Source organism: Corvus hawaiiensis, chromosome Z (genome assembly GCF_020740725.1).
Source record: "Corvus hawaiiensis isolate bCorHaw1 chromosome Z, bCorHaw1.pri.cur, whole genome shotgun sequence".
In the NCBI taxonomy this organism is placed as follows: domain Eukaryota; kingdom Metazoa; phylum Chordata; class Aves; order Passeriformes; family Corvidae; genus Corvus; species Corvus hawaiiensis.
In genome coordinates, this window is record NC_063255.1 from 45,584,956 (window position 1) to 45,605,491 (window position 20,536).

The 20,536-nt window shown below is 40.0% G+C and overlaps 1 protein-coding gene across 9 annotated transcripts in view; it reads left to right on the forward strand.

Moving 5' to 3' along the window:
• Positions 1-10,631, forward strand: part of ELAVL2 (ELAV like RNA binding protein 2) — a 93,403-nt gene extending 82,772 nt beyond the window's left edge. For 6 of the 9 annotated variants that reach the window (XM_048291638.1, XM_048291633.1, XM_048291636.1 and 3 more), the window contains 3 exons: positions 1,871-2,096; positions 7,360-7,398; positions 7,877-10,631. In XM_048291638.1, coding sequence (XP_048147595.1) covers positions 1,871-2,096; positions 7,360-7,398; positions 7,877-8,207 — 596 coding nt within the window. In that variant the 3' untranslated portion in view covers positions 8,208-10,631. The remainder of the gene's footprint in view (positions 1-1,870; positions 2,097-7,359; positions 7,399-7,876) is intronic. The other 3 variants (XM_048291630.1, XM_048291632.1, XM_048291631.1) reach the window with 3 other exon arrangements.
• The last annotated feature ends 9,905 nt before the right edge of the window (positions 10,632-20,536 follow it).

Genomic DNA, 20,536 nt, shown 5'->3' on the forward strand with positions numbered 1-20,536 from the left:
CTCAAATGGCTGATCTTGAGGAGCTTTATAATTTTCTGCATCACCTGCTGTGAGGTCTCTGCCAGAAATAAGCAATTGAATAAAAAGCCAAGTACATGACAGGAGTATTGAGTGTACAAAGCAACATACAAAGAAGCAGGGCTCTCCAAGTTCTCCCCCTTCGGCACACTAAGGGGTGGGACAGAGGAAAGTAATTTACTCACATAATTATTCCCTGAATAAGCTAGGTTTGATTTATTTTTTATTTTGTACTTGTACCTTTTCAAAGTCACATATCCTCTTGGGTAACAAACAGCTTTCAACTGTAGAAGGTCATAAAGTTTTTAAATTGTCTTACTTTGAAAAGTTTCTACCAGCCCACGTTGGAGTCTTGGCTGACCTTTAGAGGAACTTGTATGTACTCCTTTGAGTTCCACTAAGTTAAATCTCAATATTGACACCTAATACTTACAGAGTGTTTTAATAGTGTGAATTTTTGAGAGCATAGAGAGGCCTGGAAAGGAAAGCTAAAGGCCAAATACCGACTTAGGTATCTGTAGATGTAGTAGATTTGTGGGACAGATTCCTGGTCTTTGTTCAATAAATAGCTGTTCACAGTAGGTTCCTGTATATCTATACGTAGAAATAGATGGAATTTAACAAATGGACCAGTAAGTAAATATAATTGAACGTCTAACATGCATGGTAATTCTATTCATGTTCATAAATCCTGCTATTTGCAGCGTATTTTTCTGGCATATAGACTGTTATTAAGGCTTAAGCTTTCTTGCTTCCTTCTTCTTGGTAATTTGGAAGAAGTAGGCTCACAATGGTATAAATAATAAGGTTGTGACACGAACTGACAGATAAAAAATGCAAAGTTGAAGCTGGTGACATTTGCCGCTTTAAAGCTTTCTTAGGCCTCTTCATTGTCATTTCAATGGTTTAAATCATCATTGTTTATGAACAGAATACATTTCTTGTTATTAATGTTTTCTCAGTTGAGGACAGGTGTCTAACTTATCTGGTTATTAATGAACCAAAATGTAAAGGGGCTCTAAATGGCACTAGAAATACTACAAAGAAAACATTGATCCAAGTAATGTTGGCTGTTAGTAACTTTAATGTTAATTGGTTCAAGTATCCACAGCTCAATGTGTTTATTCTAAGACACTTTGGATTTTTGATGTGTGATGTTCCTAAGACCTTGCATAAACACTTTCGGATTCCCTTGCATGTTGCCTTTGACTTTTCTATGCCAAGAAAAGTTTCCTTCAAAAGTAATGCCTAGTGATGTATGGTGATATACTGAAACCACATCTTTTACTTAGAGGTTGCCACTGACTGCTTAAACATGACCATAATTCTCATTATTGCAATATAGTACGTGCACATCATCATCCTCTCAGCATATTTCCTCCAAAGAGAGTTTCAGGGGATACTGCAGGAGAACAAAAGGTGGTTTTTTTGCTGCTAGAGAGCAGAGAGCTAAGCTATTTACAGAATTTTTGTGAATTTAGGTACTGCAGAGTAGCGTGAGCTGACCAGAGGTTACAATGCAGCTGAGTTGGGTTCATCTCCATCCAACAAAATAGCTTTGTTTCCAAATTCCTCTTTGACTCACTATATTTAGGTTTTTTCCATTGTTTTCCCTCAACCCTCCACACTTTTTACACAAATGTGTCTTACATCAATTAAATTAAAAATTAAAGTCAAAATTACAGTAGAAAATTCTTACTCTACACAAAAGCTCAGTTCTATTAAGCTCAAAATTACCATGTGTTCGCAACAATTGGCCGTCAACAGTGTCTGGTCACACAAATAAAAAGTTGGCATCTAATATTGTGGAATCTGTGAATTCATTACTGTATGCTTTTTTCACCGTGTGCAGGGGTGTCAAGGGGCGTGGGGTTTATCCGGTTTGACAAGCGAATTGAAGCAGAAGAAGCTATCAAGGGCTTGAATGGCCAGAAACCTCCAGGTGCCACAGAGCCCATCACTGTAAAGTTTGCTAACAATCCAAGCCAAAAAACCAATCAGGCCATTCTTTCCCAGCTGTACCATTCTCCAAACAGAAGGTATCCCGCACCTCTAGCTCAGCAGGCTCAACGTTTTAGGTAAGTCAAATAAATGTGCACAACTGTGCTGAAACTCGCATGTCCCCACAGCCCCTGTTTGTTTGCCTCCACTCCTGTGTTTTCCTGCTTGTCTGACTTCTCTGTGGGAAGGAAACACATGAATGTTGAACTTCAGCTATGCTCCCACAGTACAACTAAAACCAAAATGCATGCCATCCTATTGATAGTATTTCAGTGTCTAATAAGCATACTTAGCTAAACCCAGGTGGCATCTTTCTTCTACTCAGTCACTAATTTTTTTTTTTTTCAAAGATTACTTTTCATTTCCTATGTTATTCTTGATTAATGTGCAAGTCAATGAAGTTAATATTGACCTAGGAGATCTAGTGGTTTTTTCTTAGCCATAAGCATGTTATAGCCAGCTTGCTCATGCCTACCCCTACATTTTTCCTCCCCATTCTGGCTTTCAGTTTTTCCCTAGTTAGTTGTTTATGTCCTTCATGCCATACTTTGTCTTTTCTTGTTACGACCTTTAATAATGAAGATTGTTCACGTATTTTCCGCCTGTGCTTTTTGGGGATTTATGTTCCCATCATGCTGAAACTATAGGCATACAGTTCCTTGTGCTATTCAGTGTATTGAAAAGAACAGATGGTGAGAACAAAGTGAAACAAACACTGTATTATCTACAACCATGAGTACCTTGGATTTTTTTCAGTGATTTTGATAATTTCTTCCCTCCCTCTGCCCCTAAATAATGTGACTGGAATGTGTTAAACAGTAATACACTCAAAGAGTATTACTGTTGTATTTTTCAAGAAACAAAACCAGTTGATAGCTTGCTTCAAAGAGAATATACCAAATTTCAAAAGCTCTCCATTGGCTAGGCTTGCTTATAAGCCAAATATTCAAGAGTTCAGGGACTTCACTTCAGAATTTCTGAATTTTTCTTTTCTTCAGCTTTTTGGCCTTACGTGCTGCAGGTGTCTTACAGGTGTGAGGAGTAGGTGTTCTGCCATAAGAGAGGGGATAACCAATTTTACTGATTTTTTTTGTGGATCTTCTTACCCTTTTTTAGGTAATAAAAAGGCTACCTTACAAGAGTGTTCTGAATAAAAATAGGCTTGCCATTATTCCATAGAGGCAGAAATTGCAGGATAGACTCAAGTGCATTGTATGAAATAAGATCATGGGTGAGCTGTTGAACAGCCTGTGTGTTACAATATACATATTCTGGCAAGTCTTGGCCTCCAGACTCCTTGAGTCGTTCTGACTGCCCATGGTCCAAGATACTCCTCTGTGTTCAGGTTCACTCAGGTGCTGGCTGGGGATAGCATTGGTATTTCACTGATACTCCAGGTAGATTTGTCATGATTCATAAAAATCCTCCCAGCTCTCAGAGTTTCTTTTGGGGGGGTTTGGGTTTTTTTGAGAGGTTCTTTTTTTTAGGTAATTTCAGTAGACTAACCCTGTCCTGCAACTTTAGGCTTTGTACCTTAAGTTTTGACTGGTGGAAATTTATTTTTCTTTAAATGGAATTGTATTTTTATGAAGGTCCATTTCCATTTCACTGGGAAGTTGTTGGTTTTTTTCTGAGATACTAAGTGTAAAGTAATGCTTAAAAGCACCTTAAATGATTCTATCATTTGCCCCACATAGAAGTGTAATGATAACAAAAAGCATTGAGTTATACCAACTCTGTAAATAGGAGAGAGAGTAAAATCTCTCTAAATTTATTGATGTGGAAGGAAGAAAAAAGTTTAACTGACTGGTCAAAAGGTAAACTGAGGTTGCAGACGATTGGATTTTTTTGGGCGGGTTTTTTTTGTCAAGGACTTCAGGCTAGTGTTTCATCAATAAAAGACAGTCTTACCAAATTTTAAATCTTTACACTGTAAGGGAAATCATCTTGTCTTTTAGGTTTTTTTGCTTTGCACTGTTTCATCATTCCAGGTGTGGTGCTGACTACATAGTTGAGATGGCACCAGTGCTTTAGATCTTTCATGTGTTACACATGCAAGAAATCTTGGGTGTTGACATTTCAGACAGGATTACCTGATTCAGTTGCCCTGCCTCTGTTAATAGTTGTCAGAGGCCTGAAAACAGCTTAAGCTTTACTAGTAAAAGCAACAGGATCAATATAATGCTTCCTTTCTTTCTTATTAAGAGAAAACTTGAGCTGGACTTTAAAAAGCAGCTGTGTATAATTGTTTCTCAGTTTCTATAAGATGCATAACTTAAAGCATCTTTAAAAATTTTCCAGTGAAAGTCCCTGAGAATTTTTCCAGAGTATTTTTAAACCTTCAGGATAACTGATGAAAAATCATACAAGTGATACCATTACTATATTAAGTCTTCATCTGATTATATCTTTAACAAGGACCTGTAAGTGGTGGTGTTTCACTCTTCACCTTGCTCTCCCCCCCAGATGTGAATGACAGCAGGCCTCAGTCATCCACACTAAGTCCACCAACAGTAGTCAAGCATTTTTTAATTTCCTTTTTTCTGATCTTTTAGGGGTTCAGTAGTTTCTTGTCAGTGTATTCCACAAACCCAGCTCGCAGCAGAATCAATGCTCTGTAGGAAACTAAATTAAGTGTATGTTTTTTACCTAAGCTCATATTTTGATGACTCTTGAAGAGGATCTGTAATAAGACTTCCTCTTGCTGTATTTGTGGTTTGCCAGGAAGAAACAAGAGCTTCTTCAGGGTAAACATTTTATGAAAGAAGCAGTTTAAGGGACTCCAGGAATAAGAGTAATAGGAGCTGTATGCATTGTGTATTTTGGGTATTGGCTTGGTAATTTGAAAGGGTTTAGTGTTGTGGTGCCATTCTGTAGTTGGGGGAGGTGAGGGAAGAAGCACATGGAGAAATCTTAAAAATAATATATATATATGTGTGTGTGTGTATTCTAGAAACACTTCATCCTGGAAAATCATAGCATCATAGAATATCCTGGGTTGGAAGGCACCCACAAGGATCATCGAGTCCAGCTGCTGGCCCTGCACAGGCCCATCCCCAAGAGTCACACCATGTGCCTGAGAGCATTGTTCAAACAATTCCTGAACCCTGGCAGGCTTGGTGACATGACTGCTTCCCTAGGAAGTGTCCAGCCACCCTCTGAGTGAAGAACTTTTCCCTAATATCCAACCTAAACCTCCCCTGACACAACTTCAGGGCATTCCCTTGGGTTCTGTCACTGCTCACCACAGAGAAGAGATCAGTGCCTGCCCTCCTCTTCCCCTCATGAGGAAACTGTGGAGTGTGATGAGGCCAGCCACCCCTGAGACTCGCCAGGCTGAACAAGCCAGGTGACCTCAACTTCTCCTTGTACAGCTTCCCCTCCAGACCCTTCACTCTTTTCCTGGCCCACCTTTGGACACTCTCTAACAGCTCAGTGGCTTTTCTGTGTCGTGGCACCCAGACCTGCCCCCAGCACTCGAGGTGAGGCCGCCCCAGTGCAGAGCAGAGCGGGACAATCCCCTCCCTTGCCCAGCTGGTGATGCTGTGCCTGATGCACCCCAGGACACGGGTGGCTCTCCTGGCTGCCAGGGCACTGCTGGCTCATGTTCAACTTGCCATTGACCAGGACCCCCAGGTCCCTTCCCATGCTTTTCAGTGTCTCATTTTCCAGTGTGTCTGTACATCCTGGCTTGCCCCATCCCAGGTGCAGAATCTGACACTTGCCCTTTTTAAATGTCATGTGGTTGGCAATTTCCCAACCCTCTAATTTGTCAAGGTCTCTCTGCCTTAAGGGGAGTCAACAGCTCCTCCCAGTTTAATGTCATCAGCAGACTTACTAAGTATGCATTCTTCAAGTCCTGCATCCAAGTCATTTATGAAGATGCTAAAGAGCACTGAGCCTAAAATGAAGCTATGTGGAATCCCAGTAGTGACCAGTTACTCGCCAGGTATCACTGTAACCCTTTGTGCCCAACCCATGAGCCAGTTGCTCACCCATCACATGATGCGTTTATCCAGCCGTGTGCTGCACATTTTGTCCAGAATGATCCTGGGGGAGGCAGTATGAAAAGCTATACTGAAATCCAAAAATCTGACTTCCGTTGGTCAGCTGGGTAGGTTATCCTGTCATAAAAAGAAATTAAGTTTGACAAGCAGGACTTTCCTTCATGAAGCCATGCTGGCTGTGATTGTGTTTTTCAACACTTCCCAGATTAATCTCCATAATTTTACCAGGCAGTGAAGTGAGACTGACAGGCCTGTATTTTCCAGGGTCATCCTTCTTGCCCTTCTTGAAAGTTGGGATAGTGTTAGCCAGCTTCCTGTCAACTTCGTATTCCCAAGACCATTAAAAAGTCATTGAGAGAGTCCTCACAAAAGCATTGGCCAGTTTTCTGAGTGTTCTTGGATGAATCCCATCAAGTCTGATAGATTTGTAGGAATTCAGCTGGAGCAGGAGATCCCGCACAAGTTTAGGGTTGTTCACCATTTTCACAGCCGTGGTCCTCCAGCTCAGGACCCTGGGACCCTCTTAGCCCATCATTAGTATTAAAGATGGAGGCAAAGAAAGCATTAAACTTCTCTGTCTTTTTTGTGTCCATGTTTGTGGGGTGACCGTCCTCATTCTATACCTGGCCTATGTTATTTTTGGACTGCTCTTTGAGATTGACATATTTAAAAACATCTTTTTGTTGTCCCCCGTGTTTTTGGCAAGCTTCAACTCTTGTTGAGCTTTGGCCACACTAATTTTGTCCCTCTAGTGGCAAGCAGCATCTCTGTGTTCTTTCCATGTCCTCCTGACTTTGCCTCCACTGTTCTTACACTTACTTATTTTGCCTTAGTCCTACTCAGCCAAACCAGCCTTCTGCCTCACAACATTTTGGAACTGCCAGAAGGAGTAGGAATATGAAAAATCTTTTTTTGGAGTTCATGTTACCACAGTTGCTATTGGTCGAAAATACTGCATCTGTCTTGACAGTCATGCCAGCAAACATGTAAGAAGCCTCAATAAAAGTCTCTGTCTCAACCAAGTTAGTAATGTGGAAAACTTCACCGATGTGGTCACTGACTGTAACTTTATGGTAACAATATGTGATTTAGGCTAAACTTGCGGCAGTGGTGCACTTTATGAATTGAACTTCTTATGGTTGTGGTTACTACACAGCGTATTTAGTATTCACTGTCAGGTGCAACAAGGTGCCACTGCTCTTTCAGTGGTGATTCTTCAACGTTGCATGAGGCTCCATACAGTGTAATGGATGTGACAGTAATATGCTAAGTTTCCTTATTCTTAAAGGGTGGAAAAGTCTGAAGACTGAACATGTTGCTAAATGTTTTGCAGGTTGGACAATCTGCTCAACATAGCTTATGGAGTAAAGAGGTAATAAAGGATTAGTTGGTTCATAACAACCAAATTAGTTTGAAGTAATTTGCAAACTCTTACTTTTCAGTAAGACTTATGTTGAATTTTTGCATGTTGAGACTTCAGCTGAAATGGTTCATTTTGATGCATTTTGCATGAAATAGACAAACCTTTTGTAGCAGTTCCATGGAATTCCTGTTTCAAGTGACTTGCTAATCCTCACTGGTTTTATAGCATGCTTTCCTTTTGATTTTCTATGTTACATCATTTCAGACATACCTAGTACTGTTCTCCCTACTCGTGTATAATTTTTTGCATAGTATTTGCGCAGTTAGGGGGCAAAAAATATTTTTGATCTTATCTTTCTAGTCTGAGCAACATGTTCATTCTGTGAAAAGCTCTGTATCATTCTCTTCTTTTATTTTGACATTTCTTTGCTGGGGTTCCATGTGAACAGCTATATTATGATTCTGTTTTGCTTTCCCTCATTCTTTAGTAGGTTTCCTCCAATGACCATTGATGGAATGACCAGTTTGGCCGGAATTAATATCCCTGGACATGCAGGAACTGGGTGGTGCATTTTTGTGTACAACTTGGCCCCTGATGCTGATGAGAGTATCCTCTGGCAAATGTTTGGACCCTTCGGAGCAGTAACCAATGTGAAGGTCATCCGTGACTTCAACACCAACAAGTGCAAAGGTTTTGGATTTGTGACTATGACAAACTACGATGAGGCAGCTATGGCAATAGCCAGCCTGAATGGATACCGCCTTGGTGACAGAGTATTGCAGGTCTCCTTCAAAACAAACAAAACGCACAAAGCCTAACAAGTTATTCTCAGTGCATTAATACATGAAAACTCTACAACAAAGGCAATTTACAAGAAGCTCTATGCATTAGTAAATGCCTTTGTTGTATGCCAGTGTGGAAATGGGGATAAAATGACTACTTAGCATCCTAAGAATATGTGAGATTTTTTTATTGCTAATATTTGAATTAGAACTTCTTAACTATCTTTTGTGTTTGAGTATTGACAAGAGTTACAGGGTTTTTACCTGTCACAATGCGTATTCTATTGCCTTCTTTGAAGAAGGTGGACCTTTTAAAATGTTTCAGCTAAGGGAGGAAGTTTTTTTCTTTATACATGGCTGCCTTTAACCTATGAGTAAATACCAAGGCTTTGTGTAATACTATAATTTTTCTTTCGTCATTTTTTGATTTTCTTTGTCTTTAATTTACATTGTAATGCATTATTGTTTTGTTTCATTGTTCAAGAAAAGTATCTGAAGTTTACATTTTATTTATAAAGTTATAAGCAGTATTTATTTTATCATCTTCATTTGGGTTGGGGAATGGGAACACATTATAGAAGCTTATTGTAAGAATACTGGAGAACTTTTCGTAAAGCAGTACCTTGCCAAAGAGATAAGAGCCTCTTTGATGTGGGTTTACAAAAGCATCTATTTTTATAAAAAAAAATAAAAAATTTGGAGAAACTTTTTACTGGTCCTGGAACAAATATTTTGACTTGAATACTTTGAGAAATCTCTTCGTATGACACCTAGTGAGCTTTTAAAACTTACCAGGAAATTTGCAATTGTTGGGAAAAAATTTAGAAAGATTTATGATGTAGAACTACTTTTGAGACCTTTGTATTAAGAAGTAAAGTCAATGGGATGCACTGTTGGTTTCATTTTTTGTAATCATCAGTGGAGTCATTGATCATCCTGGTTATTAAGTGATAGGTGGCTCACTTTAATTTGTGATTTTGAAACAAATGAAAATTTAAAAAAAGAATATAAGAGCAAGCAGAAAACTTACAATACTGAGAGATGGGGGAAAAAAAAAATCTGTTCTTCCTAAAGAATTCCCTTCAGATAGAGCTCATGGTGTTTAGTGATGTACTTGCTATTGTTTGAAGAATTGTTTTGTCTTAAGAAAAGATATTGAGCATGGTTTGCGCAGTAGCAAATCAGCAGAAGTGACCTGAGTTGGATAGGTTAGGAGGTATTTTGAAAGTTACGTTCAAGGCTAACACCTGAGCTTTGTGTAATGTAAATAAGACCTTAAGTTATGAACTTTTCAGCTAATTTTGATTATAGTTTTTTTTTTTAAGTTACATGCCAAGTGATGTTCAATTTTGAATGTTTTTGTATAAGTTTTTTCTTTGTAAATGGCATTAACATTGTTACTTGAGGTCTGCTTCCTTTTTTTTTTTTCTTTTCCTTTTTATTTTTGTCCTGAGGACTTGAATTTACAGTGCATCAGATCTGTTGCTATTTTTGTCTGTAGATAGTCTAGCTTCAGCTGTTTATGGTGATGCAACATTTTTGTTTATAAATATGTTTGTGGTAAAAAAAAAACAAGTATAAACATATGTTTTGAGCAAATTTCCTTACATTTTTCATATGAAAACCATAAATACCTGTATGCTATTGAAGTTTAACTTTGTATGATGCTTAAGTCACTATTTGGGGAAATAGAAAAGGTCTTTACCATGTATTGAAGAAATTTAAGGAAAACAAATACAGAATATTTTCTGATTAGCATCTAGCTTATAATTAAATTTTTAAAAAAAAAGCTGAGGGTTTTATGCCTTCACCAGGATGCACTGACAACTATGTAGTTACGTCCTGCTTTTTGTATAAACTGAGATGCTCATACGCTTCCCCTTAGAAAAAGCAATGTTCTATGCATAACATAGTTGTACACTATATTTGCAGTTGGTTTTGGTTCTTATTCTTTTAAATTGTAGTTATAAAATTTTCAGTATAGTACAGTACATATACTGTGAAGCGCGTGCTAAAGTGAATAAGCAAGTTTTCATGCTGACCCACTCAATGCTATTCAAAAATCAATTGGCTTCCTGAGTACTTCTTCATTCTTAGATGCATTTAGATTGTTAAAGCTAATCCTCTGCATTAAAAGTTGTATATAGTATAGAAATCACAAACTTTCCAATGTGGGAGAAATAGTAGCTACATGCTTCTTTCCTATACTACTGTAGCAACTAACGGCATTGATGAGAAGGCATGTAAATTGGGCTTCACTTTACAGTGTTTATCAGAGCACTTAGTAAAATATAAGGCTGGTATTTATTTGAAGTTGTATAGTATGACTTAATTCACATTTGTTGGAATAGAGAATATATTCTGTTGGGCATTTAAGAGGTTGTACATGTTTTCTTTTGTGTTTGGATTCTTTGTACTTTTTCATGTTCAGTACATCAATAAACAAAGTTGAAGGGAAAACTGTGTCCTGAGCTGGTCTTTTACCATATTTTCCACTGCTTTAATGAGTAAGTAATCTGAGTGAAAGGTTTCTGCAAAGCTCTTGAGCTGCTTGTAATTTAGGTTAGGATCTCAGTTACCAACAAGGAAGTAAGACAGTGGAGCTGTGTACCAGTTCTGATATATTAGAATTAGTGTAGAATCTTTTCACTTCAGTTTTACATTAACCACTCAATACTTAGCCTGATGTAATAAATGAGAGTCATTAAACACATTCAGTAAAAATTAATTTGCTGTGTGTCTAGCAGGCTGCTGTCCAGTGTAACTAAGTGAATGCCTAAGTGTGTTTTCCAAGAGATAAAGTAGAAAGATTAAGAAGTATCAGGGACTCCAAGGAGGAGATACACCAGTTGCACTGTGCTCTGGCCTTCCAGAGACAGGGGCAGAGATGAGAAAGAAACCCAGATCAAGAGCATCATGTAACCTCCCCCTGCCAGGCTGAAGGCGGTAGGTCAGAAGGAAGGGGTGAATGGATGCAAGTCCTTGCTCGGCACAACAGGCAGAAGCTCTCCTTGTTCACCTCACTCTCCCAGGTGCCTATGTACAATAAGTATGAGGCTCTGGATGTGGTAGGAGAATCAATGGATGATTAGGACGAAAGTCCTTCTCCAACAGAGGAGAAGTCTGCCTCCCTGTGGCGTGGGTTATGGACGTCACCAGGAAACTTCCTAGCCTGGTTCACACTACTGCTGCCTGTTGCTGGTCCTCCACGTGCATAGTGATGAAGCCACAACACGTAGTCCAAAGGCTGGTGTAAAGAGATTTCAAGGTCCTGGGATGGTTGGTGAAGTATTCAGGGGCACAGGTTATTTTTCCCTCTGCTTTTGTAGGTGCAGGTAGTGACACTGAAAAAAGCAGATGGACATGGTCTTAATACCTGACTCTGGGGCTAGTGCCACACTGCCAGAATTTTGGTAGCTTTCATGTGATGGGTTGACCTGCATGGTACTGGGAGTGGTGAATTCAGATGGGATTCGCCTCTCTAAAAGGGGAAAGGGGGTCTTTGGTCAAGGATCTAATGGGGCTTATTGATAGGGCATTAGACTATATATGATGGTGGAGGGGGATATCATCAGGTCTAATGGTGATAAGGTGTGAATGACATGCTTTCCCAGTCAGCAAGAGGTGCCCAGAGCCTGGAGCGGTAAGCAGGTCAGCAGGAGAGCACCTGAATTACAACATCAAGGAATTCCAGTTACTCCAGCCAGAAAGCTTCATCAGAGGTCCAACTCAATGCCTCTCTGCTAACGCACACACAACAGGGAGAATAAACAGGAGGAATTAGAGATATGTGCAGGCCTGCAGGGCTACAATCATTGGCATCATGGAAACATGGGTTGACTCCTGTGGCTCAAGTGGAAGGGTATGGGCTCTTTAGGAAAGTCAGGCAAAGGAGAGGTGAAGAGGCAGGATTGCCCCCTGTGTCACTGACCAGCTGGAGTTCATGGAGCTTCACCTGGGGATGGATGAGGAGCTGACTGAGATGGGTCAGGATTCGAGGCTGGCAAGGACAGGGGACTTTATAGTGGGGGGTGTGCTATAGTCTGCTACAGACTGTCTGACCAGGAAGACCAAGCAGCTGAGGCCCTTTACAGAAAGACAGGAGTGACTGCCTTCACAAACCCTGGTTTTCATGGGGTACTTCAACCACACAAGTGTGTGTTGAAAGGACAATGCAGAGAGTAATAAACTTCCTGCATTAGGAGCTTCCTGGAATTCTTTGATGATAACTTCCCTCTACAAGTTGGCTAGATGAGCCAAGGAGGAAAGGTGCTGTGGTGGATCTTGTTCACCCAACAAGGAGGGGCTGGTGGGGAGTGTGAAGCTCAGGGAAAGCCTGGGATACAGTTGTCCATGAAATAGAGGAGCTTGAGATCCATATTGCAGCAAGGGGGTTGCACAGCAAGCTCACTACTCAGGAGAGCAGACTTTGGCCTCTTCTTGGTAGAGTACCAGGGGACAGAGCCCTTGGGGGAAGGAGGCCTCAGGAGAGCTGGATGGTGTTCAAGGTTTGCCTCCTTGCAAGGGAAATTAGGCAAGAATGCAGGGGGCCTGCACATATGAACAAGATGCTCCTGGACAAACTTAAAACACAGGTAGCTTACAGAGGGTGAAAGCAAGGAAAGGTAGCCTGGGAGGAATACAGAGTTGTGTTTAAATCAGCTGCCATCACTGTTCCATCATTGTTAGCTCAGCCAAATGCAGTTTCCCCAGCTCTAGAAATTTGCCCTGCCCACCTCGATCCCCTGCTCTGCCTCAGGTGGTGCCCACCCCAGGGCTGTTTCTCTTGGCAAGTGATGGTTACCATCTTCAGGTTCTAACCCGAACCTTTCTGTGATTTTATGAAGTACGGGAAGAGAGGAGGATTTACTCTTTATCCTGATGTCCATTTGCTGTTTAATTATTGCATTAATTTCTAGGTTCCATTAATTGGATATAGTTTTCTGGGGTTTTTGTTTCCCTTCCCAGTACTTGAAGTAAGTCTTTAAAAGCTAGTCAACTCAACTGTCTTCTGCCCTTTTGAGGTACATACACATCTGTAGTGGGTTCAGTTTGAAACCAGGCAGAAACACCAATTAAGTGTAGTGGTTTGGTTCAAAATATCCATTACTTTCTTATTTTCCTTCTGTGAGATATGAATTAGGAGAAAAGCAAAGCAGGCACAAAACTTAAAAGAATATAAAGAGGTTTATTAACAGACCTGAAAGAAAGGAAAAAAAGTCAGACTAAACCTTCAGAACACTTCTCTTCCCCCCACCTTTCTCCCTCATCCCACTGACAACATAAAAAAAAAAACCACCCTTGAGATTTCCAGTCAGTTTACCACCTCTATGATACTCTTTTTTTTCAGTTCACTTAGGGAGAGGAGTCTCTCTTGCTCATGCTATGGAGACATCTCCACAAGAAACAGTTCTCTCATGGATTCAATGTCACAGCCAGACAGCCGCCCAGGATGGTTCTCTGCTCACATGTGAGAGTCCCTTCCCTCGACTTAGAGCTGTCTCCACAACTGCTTTCAAGGGTCCAATCTTGAGCTACTGGGGTACCATTTTAAGGTTGAGCTGTTCAGAAGCAAAGGTTCTCTTCAGCTATCTCTGGGAGCATCTTCATCTCCAGGAACAGAGGTCTTCTCCTTCCCTGGGATCCTCACTTTCATCTCTCTCTGTTCATGCTTCTCATCAAATCACAGCTACTTCAACATTTGCTTATTCCAGCACAGGTACTTTTGCTCACAATTGCAATTTGAACGCTCCACCCCCCATGCTTTCATGAAATTACAGTGGGTACTCTGATGTATCATAGTCCATCACCACCATAGCTTTACAACAGAATTTCAGCTCCTAGGCTTGAAGCATCTCCTCTTTCTCCTCCCTCAGGGTTTCAGCTCTTCCTTCTTCACTGACTTTGGTGTCTTTATGGTGTTTTCTTCACGTGCCCTCACCTTCCTTTTCTTTTGACTTGAGAGAGGATTGATGTCTACAGGCTTCATCTGTTCTGGAGGAAATTTACAGCACTAAAAGGGTTCATCTCACCCAGCCCCCACAGCTGGAATTCGCCTCTCGCTGTTGGCGACGTGATCTTTGCTGGGCAGCGGCCTCAGATTAATTTCGGCCGCCCTGGAGGCGGGGGGAGCCGGGCCGCGCTGCCTGCACGGAGCAGGGCTGCAGGAGCTGGCCAGCACTGAGGGGCTGCAGGTGGAGCAGGGCCGCCCGGCTCCAGGATGGCTGTCTCCTGGCCGGCCTGGGCTGAGCAGGGCCCGGCTGGGCCGCGTGGGCCCCCCAGTTACCTGTCCGAAAGCCAGAAGCAAGAGAGAGCTTTCCCGGGGTTTGTTTGTTCTTAAATGTGGATCACAGAGGCGTGTCAAGCTTCTTAACTGCCTTAAAAAGTTACCAATATTCAAACTGGCCAGTTGATAGGTTCTGTCAGGTCATAGAGGAAGCTGTAAGCACCTCTTTGCAAGAGAATCACTTCCATGGCTGATGGAGCCTCCTTTAACTATGCTAAACCATCACAACATCTTAATTCATTTGCTTCACTCAGTTGAATGAGAGTGAACTGCCACCAGTGAGAATACAATTCTAAAAGTGGATTGTGCAGTATAGCTTTTAAGTGTTTTCTTTCACCTCTTTTTCGTCTCTCCTGTCAGATTTTTGATACAAAACCACGTCACATGTGTTGTTGAGCATCACTCTACAGTGTGGTGGAGTTGAGATTTTCTGGATAGTAGGGTCTGTGAACAACACACACAGATAATAGCACCTCAAGATGTCAGTCATAGCCAGTGTTGATAAACTGACTACTTACAGAAATATTGTGTGCCGATGGGTTTTTATATCGTTATGTGCTTTGGTGGCTGGAGTAGTGAGAGGATGCAAGACACTGTACTTGGCAGCAAATGAGGAGCTATATGTGGAGTTCATATTCCATTAGGGACATGTGCGTTCAGCTTTCACAGAAGGATAGCTTTTAGTTCTCAATTTAGACCAATTTGAGTACAGTAAAACTAGCCATAGTTGAACTATTTTGCTATATGAAAATGAGGACAAAATATGTTTGTGTAAATGTCTTCAGTTTGAAATCAAAACTTTTTTAGCTGCAGAGAAGGCAGCAGTCAAGGAGCAACACTAAAAATTAGCAGTTATAAATACAGTTGCGCAGAGGAAATGTCAGTGCTGAAAAATACGAATTTGATTATACATAGCTGACCATTTTATACAAAGAAAGTACTTCCCTTACTACAGTAACATTTTATGGTAAAACTAAAGGAGAAATTGTGAAGCTGCCTCATGCAATTTGGTGGAGGACTAGTTCCCTTTGTATGTAAATAGTAAGAGTTCCAGGAACATCTCTAAATACCTGTGAGGGAACTGGAGTTTTAGCTGGGGCACTTGTGCAAGGGCTTCGTTACTGCAAAAAATGCTTGAGGTTTGTGTGGCCGCTTCTGCAAAAGATACATGCAACAAGATCAGTCATGACAGGTGACCTTCCCACCTGCATCTAGGAAAGCCTTCCTTTGGCAAGAGTGTTTTCCCAGCATGAAAGAAAAAGATGCATTTTTAAAGTGGCTGCAGTCCACTGGGGTTGTATGTAGTGAGCATTCTTTGTTTCTCTAACATCCAGAGGTCGTCAAGTGCTAAGAAATCTGGGATACTCTTATCAGTACTGCTGAGAAGGCCTGAGTGATGTTAAAAACCCTTTGTATTGTCACTGCAAACACACTACATGAAGGTGACTAAATGTATAGGAGTGGTGACTTCAGTTAAACCTTAAAAAGCAGCAACTAGTTAGGACTTACTATCAAAAGAATTCTAGATGTATTTTATGACTAGAGAGAGTATCTCTGGTTTTTTATCTCTGACAGTTTAAGAAATGAACGCAATTTGAGAGATGCTCCATCATGGATAAAATGTTAGCCTGGGATTGTGCTATTTCAACCACATCCACATAGTTGATCCAGCTGTGCTTGCACACATGCTTTGACATTGGGCTTTCTTTGCCCTGTTGTGGCATTCAGACCTCAGCATTTCAGTGTGTACATCTCATAATCAAATGCAGCTTTTTCACACCGACAATTTCGTGATTAAACTTAAGTGTAGAGGCACGTTCTGCAAAACTACTGCCATGATGGCTGATGGTTTAAGCCAGCAGATGTGCTAACACATCAGTGATCATCTGGGCCAAACAACTTAGAGCTGGGGGAGAGATTGAGTCTTTTGGTAGGATGAGGTAGCACACTGATAATCTTGGAAAGGCTGCTGTTGGGGTGAAGAGCAGTTCTAATCTGAAAAGCTGGAATTGTTGTCCATGTTTTCAATAACTATGGCAGAAATTGAGGAAGCAATGTAAGCTTTCAGGTATTTTCAGAACAATATGGGCAACTTCAGTAGATTAAGAGGTTTTCTAACTTCATGCAATGAAGTCTGATGGATTACTGTCTTGTCTTGTAATTATTCTCTCCTATTCAATCAGCTTTCTTCTCTGAGACATAAATGGGAACAAGGAAAACATTATCTTTTTCAATATTTATAAGGTCTCTCTAAAAACCAAATATAACTGCAGAGAGTTAGTAAAACTTGATTTCTTATTTTATGTACTAGATCATCTGATTCCTGTACATAACTGAGTTTAGATCAATATGACATTTTTAGTGACCTTGTAATACTGTAAGTGAAGTCGTTACAAGTGCTGGCAGAGTATTGATTACAAACACTGCATACTTTACAAAAACATAAGAGCTGAACTTTCTTTTGAAGCAAATCTTACTGAATTAGTCAGTTATATGCAGTAGGGCACTTCATTAGTACAGCACTGGTATTTCTGTTGCTTTGAGTGCAAGGATGTTCTTCGTTTCAAGTGTTTACTTGAATGTTAACAGCTTCTACAGCTGTTAAAAGCTTCTTCTATTAAAAGCCCTGATAAAACAGAGCTATTTTCCAGCATTTATGAAAGACAATATTCTCTAATAAAAATTAAATATCCTTGAAAGATGATCCACCACTTCTTGATATCTACCCGTCTCAAAAGTTTGGTATTAATTTTTAGAACTGCAAGGTGCTCTGTAGCAACCTGTAATATCAAGAGGAAGGTGAAGATAGGTCAAACTGAAAAACTTATTTCCTACTACTGTCAGTGTTTTGTGCCATCATTCAAAATACAAGCTGAAGAGTGACAAATTTATTTTTTCTGTCCTTGATTAGTATTGGCATTATATCTGAGGGATCCAAAACAGTTCAGTTGTAACGTTCACTTCAAGCTGTTTACCACTTCCCTGTTCAGCAGTTCATGTTTTCTGAGGAGTTAAGACTCCAGAGACTTTCTGGTTGAATTCCTCTTTTCTTGAAGTGTTGTGTTGCATATTCATTGTGAATAGATACAGTATCCAGTTTTATTACCACTAACTCAGATGTTATAAATCTGAATTTTGAATGTAAATGCAATACTTGCAGTAAACTATGTCTGTTTGTGATGGGTGGTTTTGTTGTTTTTTTTTTTCTAATAGGAAAAATATTTCGTAAAGTGAATTTAGGCTTCCTCAGATTCCTGTTTGTTGTGCTTGCACTAGACAGTCACACATGACTGTCCCCCATCCCACTGCTCCAGTCTGTTGTTAACCAGTCCTGGTGCATTGTACATCTAAGCCATGCAAATAGATTTGTGCATGTAACAATGGAAAAGGGATATAGGCATCTATGTGTTTTACAGACTTCAGGGGAGACCAGAAAGGTAAAATTAGTGTTCAGTTAGTTCCATTAGATTGCCTGTCCAGGAGTTAATGTAAACTGATCCACAGCTGATTAGCAACTTACTTTCAAGTGTGCTCGTTCCAGAATGACACTGGTTACTTCCCATATTGAAAACAGGGTCTTCTACATTCTAAATAGCTTAGTAAGATTTGCCACAAACCTGAAATTGATACCTTGGGATCTTATGTGGCCTCAGAACAACACGGGAAAGAGATGAGGGAATCCCAAAAGGGTCAAGGCAGGAGCAAAAGAAAAAGATGTCAAAGTTGTTGAAAATTCAGGTATTGTCTGAAGCTTATGAAAACTTCTCTTTTTGAAAACTACCCTCTTTGGTCTTTGGGCTTGTTATGACTTACTAAAGGAAAACAGGTATTTAATTTCCTGCTACCAAGATAGCTTTTCCAGAAAAGCAGAAACAAAGCTAAAAAAGATATGGAACCATAACACAAAGGCAGCAGAAGCTTGAAAAAGATCTTTCAAATTGTGATACCAAATTTCAGCAGATCTGTTAGCTGATAATGTGCATCTTTGAAACTTGCACAAAGCATGGAAAGCAGAAAAAGAATTTAAAAATTCAGAAATGAAATTCAAATAAAATCAAATTTTAATAAAATAAATTAGAAGTGAAGTCTGGTTGCTGAATTGCCACAGTGAATACAGTGAAGTTTGTAAATTTCTGGAGAACTTTGAGAATACTTTGAGAGCCTCTGCTCTAAGCTTCTATTCTAAATAAAATTCTGTAGCATTACCTAGAAAAGGAAATGAATACTTACAAGAAATCCATGATCAAATTTCTTCCCCCATGATGGGATTTGAAGTAATTATTAAAAGTATAAAAATAACTTACTTTATACTCAGTTCCACACAGATATTTTACCTTAACAGTGGCTCTAGATGAGGACTTTTATAGTACAATGAAGTTGTCCATACCAGGGACTTGAAGAGAAACTCACTTTTCTTGGAAAGTGAAAAAAACCTTTGAAAATTTCTGAAGGTGCTGCTGCAAAGCCTTTCTTTCACCTCTTGTCTCAAAACTACCAGATACTTTCTTCCATTGATGAAGATCAATTTCATGAATATGCCAGCTGGGAATGTTTGTGTTTTACTTCAGTGTGCTAAAGCTGCGATCATCTTATAGCATGGTCTAGTTCTTAATCTTGTGCTTTTATAAACTTTGAACTGTAAACAAGCCTTATGAGGTCTAATTCAGGGCATATCTGGTGTATGATTTCAGGGAGTCTTGTCACGGCATTATGTGACTGTGTTTGTGGCTACTTGACATCATTTTCTCTGTAGATGGTTCCTAAACATGAAGGGTCCTTCAGTAGCATGGCAGCATTGTGACAGATGTCCTCAAATTTTGATTTTTAGCTTTTTTCAAAAAACCTGCTTACAAAACAACCCTATTATCTGATGAGTCTACCTTCTGTCAAGTATTCCTTCAGCAGAAGAGACTTTGAAGAGCTAAAGGGTAAACTTGCAAAATTGTAATTATTTGTCAGAATCTAGAATTCCAGAAAGAAGTGTCAGGCTCTGGGAGAGACACGTTCCTAACATAATAGGGCTTCACTTGGTCACTAAGACAGGTGGGAAAGAGCTGATACTTTGGGTTCAGAAAGTTGCTTTGAACTTCTCTAGTGTTTCTCCAAGAATTCATATACAATGCAGTGGAAGTCACCAAAGTGACAGTAAAAAATGAGGTTAGGTGAGCAGCTGTGTACTTGAATATGGGAGCCTATTTAACCAGAAGAGATGCACTTCAGCTTCCTAGACAGCTCAGCCTGGCTGTGGAGGAGGAGAAACAGAGTCTGTTGGAGGCATTTAATGTGAATCTTCTTCCATCAGACAAGCTGATATGCTCTTCTTGACCTAAATGGACCTCCTTACACACCAGAGATTTGAGAATGTAGCTACATTTTTATTCATGTTGGTACTGGTCTTGGATATTCACAAACCTTACAGATTCCAAACTGTTCTTTCTAAATCTAGACAGCTGATCACCAGTTGGGCTCTATCAACCCTCTTAAGAATCATTGTTTCCTAGGAAATCAAGCAAAGTGAATTTGGAGGAGAATTTTTTTTGTTTCATCTCTCAACTCCCTATGTATTGTCACTCTCAGCTCTGGTCTGATATTTTGTGCATAATGCTTTATGCAAAGAGCATTGCCTCATGTTGAGGTATATTAATATCCATATATCAGTTTGGCCAGTGTAATGTTTTCAGACTCTGAAAGAAGAGGGGAGCAGAAGGATATGAAAGTGTCGTTTCACTTTAAACACTGGTGTGTTTTTTCCCTCCTTTTGGCTACTAGCAGGAGCTTGCAAGATAAGCATATTTCACCAGGGCTTACGTGTGGATTGTAATGCAGCATTCAGCTCAAATATGTCTGTTTTGTTAATTTCTTTCTGTCCTAAAATTACAGTAGTGCCCCCTTGTATCTATTACTGATGCAATCAGAAGACCATAATTTCAAGTTATGAAGAAATCATGTACTCCAGTACTACTGCGGCTTCCGTAGATAAGCAGAATAAAAATAGAACTCACCAAAAAATAGGGAAGAATTAATAGGGGTAAGATTTAGGAATGAGAGTTACCTTGATGTGGAACAGCTTTTTCTATTG